At 35.2% G+C, this 12,215-nt stretch overlaps 1 protein-coding gene across 3 annotated transcripts; it reads left to right on the top strand.

Annotated features, from left to right (window-relative positions):
- Positions 1-927: 927 nt before the first annotated feature.
- LOC109209419 (1-aminocyclopropane-1-carboxylate oxidase homolog 4-like) lies at positions 928-11,602 on the top strand. 3 transcript variants are annotated; one of them, XM_019372677.1, is made up of 4 exons: positions 928-1,593; positions 1,955-2,324; positions 10,940-10,998; positions 11,119-11,210. In XM_019372677.1, exons 1-3 carry the CDS (start codon positions 989-991, stop codon positions 10,961-10,963), a joined length of 999 nt encoding a protein of 332 aa, XP_019228222.1. In that variant the 5' UTR covers positions 928-988; the 3' UTR covers positions 10,964-10,998; positions 11,119-11,210. The 3 variants fall into 3 exon arrangements, with proteins under 3 accessions (XP_019228222.1, XP_019228221.1, XP_019228220.1); XM_019372676.1 differs by lacking the exon at positions 10,940-10,998 and having other exon boundaries at positions 11,100-11,219; XM_019372675.1 differs by lacking the exon at positions 10,940-10,998 and having other exon boundaries at positions 932-1,593; positions 11,119-11,602.
- Positions 11,603-12,215: the final 613 nt, after the last annotated feature.

Raw genomic sequence — 12,215 nt, 5'->3', positions numbered from 1 at the left:
AAGATATTATAGTCAATTTTTGTAATTAACTTGAAAGTCTTAAATATTAAAAACATTATTAAATGATTATTTTGTCTCGTGTAAAATCTATTCTTAAAGGGTAAAAAAAGCGAACGATATTTCGCTATGGGCTTTCGTGCTTTTAATATAGTATAAATTTTGACAAAAGGGGCTCAAATTTTACTTTAATTACAACCTACAAGTTTAAATTCATATGCAGTACTACTAGTACTTTTGATTTTTTTAAAACTTTATTATGTGAAAATAGCACGGTCTAGCCAGTTTTCGGACTGACCATTCAAAAATAGCCAGCGTTTACCAAGTCAATGAAAAATAGTCACTATTTTGCTGCAACAGAGACCGGTCCAGCATAATATACTGGAGTTCAGTGCACCTGTGTATGAACTTCCAGCATATTTGCTGGAACTCCAACACACGGAAAGTTCCAGCATAATATACTGGAGATTTGAGCACTTGTGTATGAACTTCCAGCATATTATACTGGACCGGTATACTTTGCTGGAACTCCAGTATATTATGCTGGAGTTCTAGTGTACTTATGCTGGAACTCCATCATATTATGCTGGAGTTCCAGCATACTTATCCTGGAACTCCAGTATAATATGCTGGAGTTCAAGTATACTTATGCTGGAACTCCAGCATAATATACTGGCGTATTTTCTGGGTTTTGAAAAGTGTTTTCGCTCAGATTTATCTTTACATGAAAAGTGACTAGATTTCGTTTACTTTTGAAACTGAACTATTTTTAAACGACAAGTTATAAATTTGATTATTTTTGAATTTCTCCCCTTTATTATTAGAGTTCCTGGTTTCGGGATCAGTCCGAAGTCCAAACATTCGTCAGACATTACAAAATCTAAGATATATTATTTTATTATTTCGTATCTGTGTTTGTATTCGATGCCGTTCTTTTGTTTCCCTTTGAATTAAATAAATAACTCCATAGTCAAACTTCTATTTTAAAAGTATGAGGTCGTCATTTCACTCCCTGTCTTCTTCTCACCAACAATTTCTTCCCTTATCTCTTTCCCTCTCCTCTCTTTCCTTTCCCTATTCTTCAATCCCAACCCAAAAACTCCATTTCTGCAACAAAAAACTTGTCGCACAAATGTCAAACCCGACCCTGAATCCGAACCCAAACTCCGATCGTTTAAAAGAACTGAAAGAATTCGACGAGTCAAAAATCGGAGTCAAAGGCCTTGTAGATAAGGGTCTTACTACTATACCCAGTTTCTTCATCCACCCATCAGAACCACCGACCCCGGAACCCAAAACCCGACCCGGTTACAAACACTCCATTCCCGTCGTTGACTTCTCTGCCCCTCGGTCGACTCTCGTTGACCAAATTCACCAAGCTTCGACGACCCTCGGATTCTTCCAGATTATCAATCACTCAGTCCCCTTAGAAGCCATAAACAGAATTGTGGGGTCCATAAAAACATTCAACGAACAGCCCGATGAAGTAAAAATGAAGTATTACAGTAGGGACATGTCACGTGGAGTAGGGTACTCCACGAACTTCGATTTGTACAACTCCAGAGCTGCCAGCTGGAGGGACACGTTGCAGATGAGGTTGGAATAAGAAATCTATATTGCTTATCATTTTGGTATTTTCTAGTTCCTTTTTAATTAATGTCTAAATGGATTTTATAGACATATCAAAATTTGAAGTTTATAGATTCTTACCTCAAGTTAATATACAATAATAACTGAGTTCTAGTCAAATATTTATAGTTATTAGTGAATTTCTTAATACATATATACGGTCTGAGCAATAGTTACGGGATTCACGTGAACCCACATGTTATATGCTAGCTCTGCCTCTGGTTTCTATTAAAAGTAGGTTTTACAGTATTATAAATAGGGGTGTTACTATCTATTTTCTTGTGTTAAGATTATACATGAATTAATTTTTGGTTATTGTATCCTTCAGGTTGGGTCCCACACCACCGGATTGGGAGCACGTGCCGGAGGTGTGTAGGGATGTGGTGGTTGAATGGGATAAAGAAGTGGTGAAAATAGGGGAAGAGTTGATGGGTTTGTTGTGTGAAGGGTTAGGTGTGAAGGAGGATAGATTGAAGGAGTTGTCTTGTTTGGATGCGAGAATTATGGCTGCACATTATTATCCGTATTGTCCGCAGCCGGAGTTGACGAAGGGGTTAACGTCGCATACGGATCCCGGCGTCTTGACGGTGTTGGTGCAAAATGAGGTGACTGGCTTGCAAGTTAAGTTTGGAGATGATTGGGTGGATTTGGAGCCCATTCCGGGGGCTATTATTATTAATATCGGTGATATCCTTCAGGTATGCTCTACGCTAGCTCGTAACTAGACTTGTATAGTTTGCATGCTTGGAGGCCTCTTATGGGTTAATGTAGTATGTTTTTAGTCTTAGTGTAATATATATTTGTTTTATAACCGAGAAATTAGTTGCTTCAAAACTCGATGGATAGCGGGCCTGCCCTCTACCATTCTTCACATAAATATGAGACTTGGTTCACAGCCGTTTCAAACTATCATATCTTGTGGCTACCTCACATTTCTTGTTGTACTACCATTACCATTGAACCACAACCCTGGAATGAGTTTAATACAATCTACTGAACCACATTTTATGTTTAGTGTAATAGTTGAGAGATGAACTCTTATCTGAACTTATAAGATGTCATTAGTGATTGGAGATACATTGATGGAAAAATGCAAAGTTGTAGGACTTTATGTTTGGCGTCAATTAAGGACACAGTTAGACTGACTCCTAAACTTAAGGGACATTTAGTTCAAACTTCAAAACCTCCTACTAGGTGGTTAGTGAAATATTTGAGGGATGAATTTAGTCAAGGCTGTGAACTATTTTCTGAAAAGGAAGTCAAGGCTGTGAACATACGGGATGAATTTGATCATTTTTTCATGTAGTCACGTTAAAGTCAAAGATGCCTACTGTTGGACCAGGATTAATCCAAAAAACCCAAACTCGGAGACTTATATAAGTTCAGATCGAAGATTTTAGGACAAAGTTAAGACCAATTTCTAAATTTAAGAGACCACTTAAGTTAGAAATGTGTCCAAGGTCTATGCTGTTTACTTTATCATATAGGTTTGTTAAATTCATTTACTTATTAAAAAAAGGAAGAAGGTATGTTCAGTTCATTTATGTTTATGCATGATTGATGCTTATCTTTCTGTTGGTGGTTGGTTTCTGATTATAAACTATATAGATGCATGAAAAGATGTTAGAGGGTGAAGTGGTGACCAATGAATGTTTTGGATAGTTGATGAACTCTTTTATGTAGCTAGTTGCCTATGAGAAGTCCAACTCTTTTGGATAGCTTTTGCTTTTTCTGACATAAGCATTTGGTTACAAAGGAAAAGAGAAGCTTGTACAAAGGGGATGAATGTCCTGATCTTATATGTCACTTATTTTTTAACGTTAAATGTTTGAACTTGGAATATTTCACATTGCTTAAGTGTAACTTGTAAGGTGGAATGATTCTCTAACTGCTCCAACTGTTATTAGTTAGCTTCAGTGAATGCATATTCATGTTGCTCCTGGAAGTAACAAATTTCAACTTTTGGACGTTAAAGTATTAAACATGTTTTAGCATTAGAAACTGTGAGACGTTTAACAATTGTTCATTTTATGGCTCAAATTTTTATGTTAAGACACCAATATGTGGATTTGAGAGCATCCTTGTGCCTTTTGCTATATGTTACTGACGTACTGATCTTATATTTTACTAGTTCAAGGAGATGTTAAAATGCCTATACAAAGGTGTCATACTAGACCAATACAAATCATTTGCATTTGTTTCTTTGACTGTCCTTTTGCTAAGGAACTATAACATGGATGCTTTAGTATCTTTGAGGAACACTTAGTTATCCCCATATACTGATTGGCTTTAGTCATGCGCCTAACATAATGATATTATTTTAACAGCTGTGCCAAGAATAGTAGAATCTGTAGCTGAAATATGGTGCATTAGGTACTTAATCATTGTAGTGGAAAATGATTCAAAGGCCGATGCTTTGTGAGATGAGTTTAGGATGGAGTACTTCTTCTCATCGAGAAAATTTCGTTTCTTATAGAAGAAAGCTTATCATCTTTCATTTTTTTTTTAATTCTGACTCTTGTGGTAAAGCACGCCCACATGTCTCCAAGTTTGATTTCCACGATTAGCATGCTTGTAGGGTTCACGAGAGTAAAAATTTCAAATTCCATTGCTATTGATCCAGCATTTTAATTTCAATTGCTGAATGTTGGCATGCATGGTGGCTGGATAGGAAGTTCATTTTTACTGATAAAAATAGAAAGTTCATTCGCTAGTGAACTTGCTCTTTTTTGAATGTTTTGGTATGATATTCACAATTGCTTTAGAATTTTATTGGCCAACCGTTATTTGCCTCGTGGTTGGGGACATGTTCAATATATAGTAAACTTATTTCCATAATATGCATTCTCATTTTATCCTTCCGTCAAAAGACAAGCTATTTTGATTACGTAAGTACATTCTGATGCACCTTTATCTTGCTGGCATGCCCACACTAACTCGTCACATGATATTATTCTGGAAATCATGATTTTCAGCAAGAAGTTTGGAAAGATGGTGCTCTTGCATCTTTGTTTCTGATGAAGCTCATAGACTTTGATTCTTAATATTGCAACCAAATAGTTTTCATTATATAGACCTATCTTTTCATTCTCCGTTGAGCCCCATCTCCTACCCTTTCCTTGTTGCCTCCCAAACACAGCCTTCTTGTTTCTTCCACCTATTCCACCTAAAATACCTCTTCAATACTTCTTTTAATTAAAAGCCATTCTTGGTTCTTCCGCGTAAACTAAATTTTCATACTTTCATAGTTATTCCATTTAAGATATGCTTAAACATGCAATTGTTTGGATACAACCTTCACATCAGAAATCAATAGTAGATCGAGATTCAGTACTTCGGATACAAGCTCCACAATTTCAATGGATAGATCTCTACAGATCTGATTCCTATTCTATCTAAATATAGCTAAAATGTTAACAATAAAAAAAATATAGCTCACATGTTAAGATCTTCTTTTGTTACTTCCGTTCATCCATGGATTTTGCGTACGGATTTTTCCCTATCTCTCCTAGCTTCTCTGCATATTGCTCACACAAAAAGGAAAAAAACAAACATATTTTAGATGTCTCAAATTGAAATTTTTAGATTTTTAAAATTCTTCTTCAATTGTCATTTGTTAGTACCAGAATAATTTTTTTTACTATCGTAGATATTTTAACTTTTAAATTACAGATACGGAGTTCAAAGATGTAATATCTGTAGTAAATTAGTAGATAACTGTTTAAGAATATCCCTATAAGAAGAATATAAAAGCATATTGAAAGAGATTCACATGCAATAGAGTGTCTGATTATGCTTCAAATGATTTCTCTTCATAATTGATGTCAACATTTGCTTGGGTATTGTTTGAGCGTTGGTTTTGATTGCAACCTCCTGCTTGCAAAATTGAGTCTTGATTCTTGAGTCAAAAGTTAGGTGAAATTGTTGTTTGAATCTCCGTGTACTTGCATGTTTGAATTCAAAAGGTAAATATAGAATAAAATTAATAGATGAATTAAAAGTACAAAGACCATTAACAAAAATTAATTAACTTGACATATAAATATTAATAGAATAGTTAGGATTTTTGTGGGGTATCTTGGTCTGAAAAAGGTCCTACACATTGAATACTCCATTTCATTGGAGTTCTTTTGAAGAGATTCCTTCACATATATATATATATATATATATATATATATATATATATATATATATATATATATATATATATATATATATATATATATATAATGGATTGCTAATTTCTATTCATTCTTTTATTTATATAGTTAGTGGTTGTAAACATAATTCATGCCATTTTAACTTTATCTTCACTTGGTAGAGTGAATTAGGGTTTGGTACAAATGGTTAGTTAGAACTCAAGGCTTTGAACTTTATTTAATAGAATCACTTAAGAATAAGAAGATGCTACTTGACATAAATTGGTCACTTTTTGTGATTCTTTTGCATTTGAAAAAATCATAAAGAGGAAATTCTACCTAATTATTTGAAAATATTGGGTAGTCACTTAAGGAACATTTGCATATCAAAGAATTTTCTATTAGAAATATATCATATTAACACCTATAGCATTGTATTCCATTAAAATAACACATCCTTGGTTTCTTAATCCAAATAGTTAAATCTTTTAACAAAATAACATTTCTTCATAGATTATCAATATCAAATTCTTTATAAATTAACGGGATATAATTACGACCATAATCTAGTGTTACACTAGTAAAGTAATATTTTTACGCCACTTCCTGTGTGATTCGACCCTAACCTAGTTGGGTTATTGTATTTGACATCGACCGTTTTACGCCAATTATAAAGGTGTAATTTGAGCGTATTAAATTATGGCGCCACTGCCGGGGATTACAGTTTTGAAATTATTAATTAATCTGCACTTTACTTTAAGTCTTTTCTATTCCATCACTCTTTGTTTGCTTTGTCTTGTGAAATCAGGAATCATGGGTGAACTTGAGGATGTGAATGCGTTTGCGGATATTGATGAAATTATTGATGATGCAAATGCTATTGTCCCTCCGAGAGTTGATGTGACTACTTTCACGATGGATCACAATCTTTATGTGACGCTAAAGGCTGAGAGATTCTTCCTGAATTCAGCCGCCGATGATGACCCATATAACATTTCAAAAATTTCGTGGGTGTTTGTGCATTGCACAAGCAAAATCATGTGTCGAATGATGCATTGAGGTTGAGAGTTTTCAAATACTCTCTTGTATGAGAAGCTAGAATATGGCTAAACAAACTACCTCCAAACACCATCCATACTTGAACCGAGCTAGTGCATGTTTTCCTGGCGAAGTGGTTTCCACCGAGCAAGAAGTCCGAACTCCGAGATCAAATTTTCTTTTTTAAGCAACTTCAGGGGGACAACTTCATGAAGCTTAGGTGAGATTCAAGCAATACTTGGTAAGATTGCCGAATCATGATTTTCCGGAGAACATCTTGTTGGAGAAATTCTATATGGGTTTGGATCCTTTGAACCAATGCGTAGCTAACAATGCGGCCAACAAGTTTTTTATGGTGTTTGGGGATAGTTTGTTCAACCATATTCTAGCCTCTCCGGTTAGAGAGTATTTGAAAACCCTTAACCTCAATGCGTCATCCGACATATGCTTTTGCTTGTACAATGCACAAACACCCGTGAAATTTTTGAGATGTTGCTATGGGTCATCATCGATAGAATTCTGGAAGAATCCTTCGGCCTTTAACATCACATAAAGATTGTGATCCACCTTGAAAGTAGTCGCATCAACACTCAAAGGGACAATGGCACTTGTTAAAAGATTTAACTATTTAGATTAAGAAAACCAAGGATGTGTCCCCTTTAATGAAAAACAATGCTATAGGTGTTAATATGATATATTTCTAATGGGAAGTTCTTTGATATGCAAATGGTCCTTAAGTGACTACCCAATATTTTTCAATAGTTAGGTAGAATTTCTCTTTATGATTTTTCCAAATGCAAAAGAGTTACAAATAAAAATGACCAATTATGCCAAGTAGAATCTTCTTATTCTCAAGTGATTCTATTAAACAAGGTTTAAAGCCTTGAGTGTTCTAACTATTCATTTCTACCAAACCCTAGCTCACATTCCAAGTGAAAATAACGTGAGTTAATGTTTGCAACCACTAATAAAACCAGAGAGAATGAATAGAAATCAACAACCCAATATATACATATTCAATGGTAAACATCCATTAACATGACACCCATCAATGGGTCCACAACCTTAGTATTAAAGTTAGCTACTCATTACAACTAGAAGACAAAAACAAAGCATTAAAGAAGACATTAAAAGCTTACAAGGAAGAAAAGTGACGGAATTTCTTCAAAAAGCTCCAAAGAAATGGAGTATTCAATGCTATCAAGTGTAGAACATTTTTCGAATCAAGGTACCCCACAAAACCCCTAACTATTCTATTTATAATAGACAAAACTGTGACAAAAATGCCCTTCATGTGCCACTCTGCAATCTCGGATGTGATCCGCGGTCCGCACATTTGTCATGTGGCCGCATAACTGATCTTCAGCTTTTCAGAATGGTCATCGCGCATCTGGTATGCGACCCGCATATTGATTCTGCAGTCCGGATGATGGATCTCTGGTAACTGTAAATCCTTGTTGCATTATGTGATGGATCTACCGCCCGCACATTAGTTATGCATGTTTGACTCTTGAGCTTCAGATTTGCTGGATGCTTTTGCGGTTGAAGTGCAACCCACGTTTTCATTTTGCGATCACATTATTGACCGCATATCTGACTTCTTCAGGTGGGTTTTGACATTTCCTGCATGTTCTTGGCTCAATAAGTACGATTTCCTACGATACAACATAAGAAACAACCTAAAATGCTTTAAAAAAGAAGCTAAAGTCCATGAAAATGGTATTGAAAGTGCCGTATTTCTACGACACATCACCAAGCAGCCACATCGATATTCTAACCTTTTATCATTTTCTTTCTTGATATGGGAAATCTTATCAGATTGTCCTTCACAAGAACAAAGAAATATCACCTACTCATTTCATTGTTACTGTTATAAAATTTTGCTCCTTTATTGCAGTTTGCTTAGATGGGTTAATGAAAAAGCCATTTGTTGTTATAGCTTTGTTAGAACTATATGTATGAAGCAAAAATTGAGATTACAAACTTCAAAGTGGGTAGAAGGTCGTGATAAAGACAAGGTCAGTTCAACTATTGGTCATTTTCTAGGTAGTAAGATCAGATTATGGAAGGGGAGCCTTGGCGTAACTGGTAAAGTTGCTGTCATGTGACCAGGAGGTCACGGGTTCAAGCCGTGGAAACAACCTCTTGCAGAAATGCAGGGTAAAGCTGCGTACAATAGACCCTTGTGGTCCAGCTCTTCCCCGGACCCCGCGCATAGCGGGTGCTTAGTGCAACGGGATACCCTTTTTTAAGATCATATTATGGGTTCAATTAAGAAAAAAGGACATGGGAGGTTGAAGCAAAAAATTGAGCAAAGAAAGAAAAGGAAATCACATAATGCATAAAAAATTAAAGCATGATACCACAAATCCTCGAGTATCACGGTATTGACTATCAACACAGAATCATCTTTAATGTGACAAATGCGACATGAGTCTATGGGATTAACTTTTGAGGTTCAGCTCAATCTATCAAGTTACATATTTTTGCTATTGATCTTTGTATTCTTATTTCTGTCTATTTATCTTAACCTTTATTTTCCTTCTAAAATTCGAACATGCAAGTGCATTGAGATTCAAACAATAATTTCACCCAACTTTTGATGCAAGACTCAAGTTTGCAGTAGGAGGTTGCTATTAAAACCGAGGCTCATACAATACTGAAGTAAACGTTGACATCAATTATGAAGAAAAAGCAGTTTGACGCATGTCCATCTCTTTTGATATGCTTTTGCATTTTTCTTGTAGGGGAACTCTATACCTCTAATTTAAAAGTGAAAATATGGTACAAGTAGTGTATTTTAGTACCAAAAGTGTCAAGTAATGAAATTTCAATTTGAGACATAAGACATTTGCTTTTGTGTGAGCAGTATACAAAGAGGGGAAAGATTCGTACAAGTCCATGAACAAATGGAAGTAGCAGGAGAAGATCTTAACAATTGAGCTATCTTTAGATAGAACAAGAGCAAAATCTGTAAAAGAACTTTCCACTCAAGTAATGAATCCCGATCTACTACTGATTTTCAATGTGAAGGTTGCATTCAAAGAAATTGCATGCATGTTTACGTTTTGATAAGTACATATATCTTGAATGGAATAACTATGAAAGTCTGAAAATTTTGTTTATGCGGGAGAACCAAGAGTGACTCTTAACATTTTAGAGATAAAAAAGTATTGAAGAGTTGTTTTAGGTGAAAGAAACGAGAAGGCTCTGTTGAAGAGTTGTTTTAGATGGAGGAAACCAGAAGGTCTTCTACATTAATGCATTGAAGGAAGAAGTGCAAGAATGTTTTAGGTGTAAGAAACGAGAATGTTTTTTGATGCATTTAAGTGTGTTTCGTTTTCTTCAAGCATTTTCATTTCGTTGTCTTTCATTTTTTTGTTCATCTAATCATGTCAACTGGCTCACATTCCAGTACAAACTCATTTTTCTTCTTTGTTTATTTAAACTAACTCAAGTTTCAGTAAATGGACCCACCATACCAATTGTCAAAAGCTGAAGGTGCTCTCGCACACCCTTTTGTTGGTTGTGACTCTGGTCAAAATAAAACTTACTCTTCCTTGTTGCCTCCAAACTGAGGTAAATGTTGCCGTCTTCATTTTCTGATAATCTTGAGGTATAGAGTTTTGCATCAGTGATAGAAAGGTATCTATCTTCCTATGAGAAAGGTACTGAGTAGCTTCATCTTTTGTTTTGTTTGATCTGTTAGATTCGGCTTTTGTTATACTTGTTTCTTCATGATCGTTAATGATGAGTTGATGATCAACAAGGTTGGGAGTAACGTGCCAAATAGTCGGGCTAGGAAGTTAGGAACCTGGTTTATTAGTACAATTAGGGATCGTTTGATTTGAAGACAAGTTATGCTGATATTAGTATATAAGGATTAGTTATGTTGGGATTAGTTATCCTGGTATTATTTCTTATTGACTGTTTGGTATGTTGTATTAATCCTGGATTATTGTTCTACCGTCTGGCAGGTATAAGTTATCCCGGTACTATTTTTAATCTTGGGATAACTGATCCCAAGATTAGAAACTAAACCAGGGATAAGACAGTATTAAATTTTTATCCCGGGATTATTTTTGCTTATCCATCGTACTAAACGACCCCTTATGGTGTAGATTTTACTTCTCCAGGTAGTAATGGTAGACTCAACTTAGACCAAAATGGTCTGTCAAGAACAACTATTTGTATGGTAATTTTTGCTTTTGCTAATGCTGTTTCCCTGAACATAATGTGGTCCAATGCTCATCTTTTTGTGTTTCTAACATTTCCTTAACGATATGTTCCATGAAGATCGATTTCCCTACTGCAGATAATATCAAATGATGAATACAAAAGTGTGGAGCACAGAGTTCTAGCCAACCCTTTCCAAGAACCACGCGTATCAGTTGCAGTATTCTTTAACCCAAGCCAACGAGAGAACTCGTTTGGACCTCTACCTGAACTAATATCAGATGAAAAACCAGCAGTTTACCGGGAATTCGTGTTCATGGACTATATGAGAAGATTCTTTTCAAAGGAGTTGGATGGGAAGACTTTGACAAATTACTACAGGGTTTCAAATCAAATATAAGAACATCTAGGGAAAGACAGCAATCTTTTGTATCAAAATTTGTAGCTTGTGTAAATGATACTGTTCTTGTACAAGTGTTATAGAGTAAGATTACTGTCAAGTACAATATGTCATCAACATAAGACTGTAACTGTTCTGCCCATTCGTGCATAATTTTATTCAATATATTAGGGAAATGCATATATGTACAAAGAGCCGAATACAAATGAATTTACTTGTTTCACTTTTGATGCATCTCTAGAGCCATTTTGGCATTTCACACCTATGCCTACTCAGAGATAAACAACAATAACAACGACAAACCTAGTAGTTGTACGCAGCCTTACTTATCCCTGGAAGGGCAATGAGGCGGTTTCCGATAGACTCTCGGCCTATGCTTACACAGAAATACTATTGAATTATCAGAGACTGATAAGTTCAGAAGTAGAAGTGAAGACTGATACATTGCTTGATACGCTTGTTTAAAGTTGACATAATTCATTTTTGTTTTCTGGTTTAGGAAAATGTTTGGCTTGAGGAAAGATATTAAACTTAATAACGTAGATTGCTGAGATATTAAGTTATATTAATGCATATAGTAGGTTACAAGTTGTTATTGTTGAAAGCTAGCTTAAAAGCGGAAATTTTCGCCAGTTAACCCTTTTTGGGACAGTTGTTTAGTAAATGATCTTTTTATTTTTATTTCAATTTATGGACCTTTTATGAGAAAATGTTAGAATGCGGTCTAAATATTGTAAGTTATCGCAAAGGTTAGACGATAATCTAATGTTTTGTCTATAAGGTTGAGTAATACATGAGCAAATATTAGAATCGAGTCTAACATTATTTGGAGGGGT

Source organism: Nicotiana attenuata, unplaced genomic scaffold (assembly GCF_001879085.1).
Source record: "Nicotiana attenuata strain UT unplaced genomic scaffold, NIATTr2, whole genome shotgun sequence".
Taxonomy (NCBI): Eukaryota; Viridiplantae; Streptophyta; class Magnoliopsida; order Solanales; family Solanaceae; genus Nicotiana; species Nicotiana attenuata.
Note: the sequence above shows the minus strand (reverse complement) of the source record. Positions and strands in the feature narration are given on the sequence as shown.

Excerpts from the sequence above, each read along its gene's own strand:
- LOC109209419 (XM_019372675.1), top strand. The coding sequence starts at position 989 with ATGAGGTCGTCATTTCACTCCCTGTCTTCTTCTCACCAACAATTTCTT. Across the intron at positions 1,594-1,954 it reads AGGGACACGTTGCAGATGAG|GTTGGGTCCCACACCACCGG; the intron begins GTTGGAATAAGA and ends TGTATCCTTCAG. Across the intron at positions 2,325-11,118 it reads ATATCGGTGATATCCTTCAG|ATAATATCAAATGATGAATA; the intron begins GTATGCTCTACG and ends TCCCTACTGCAG.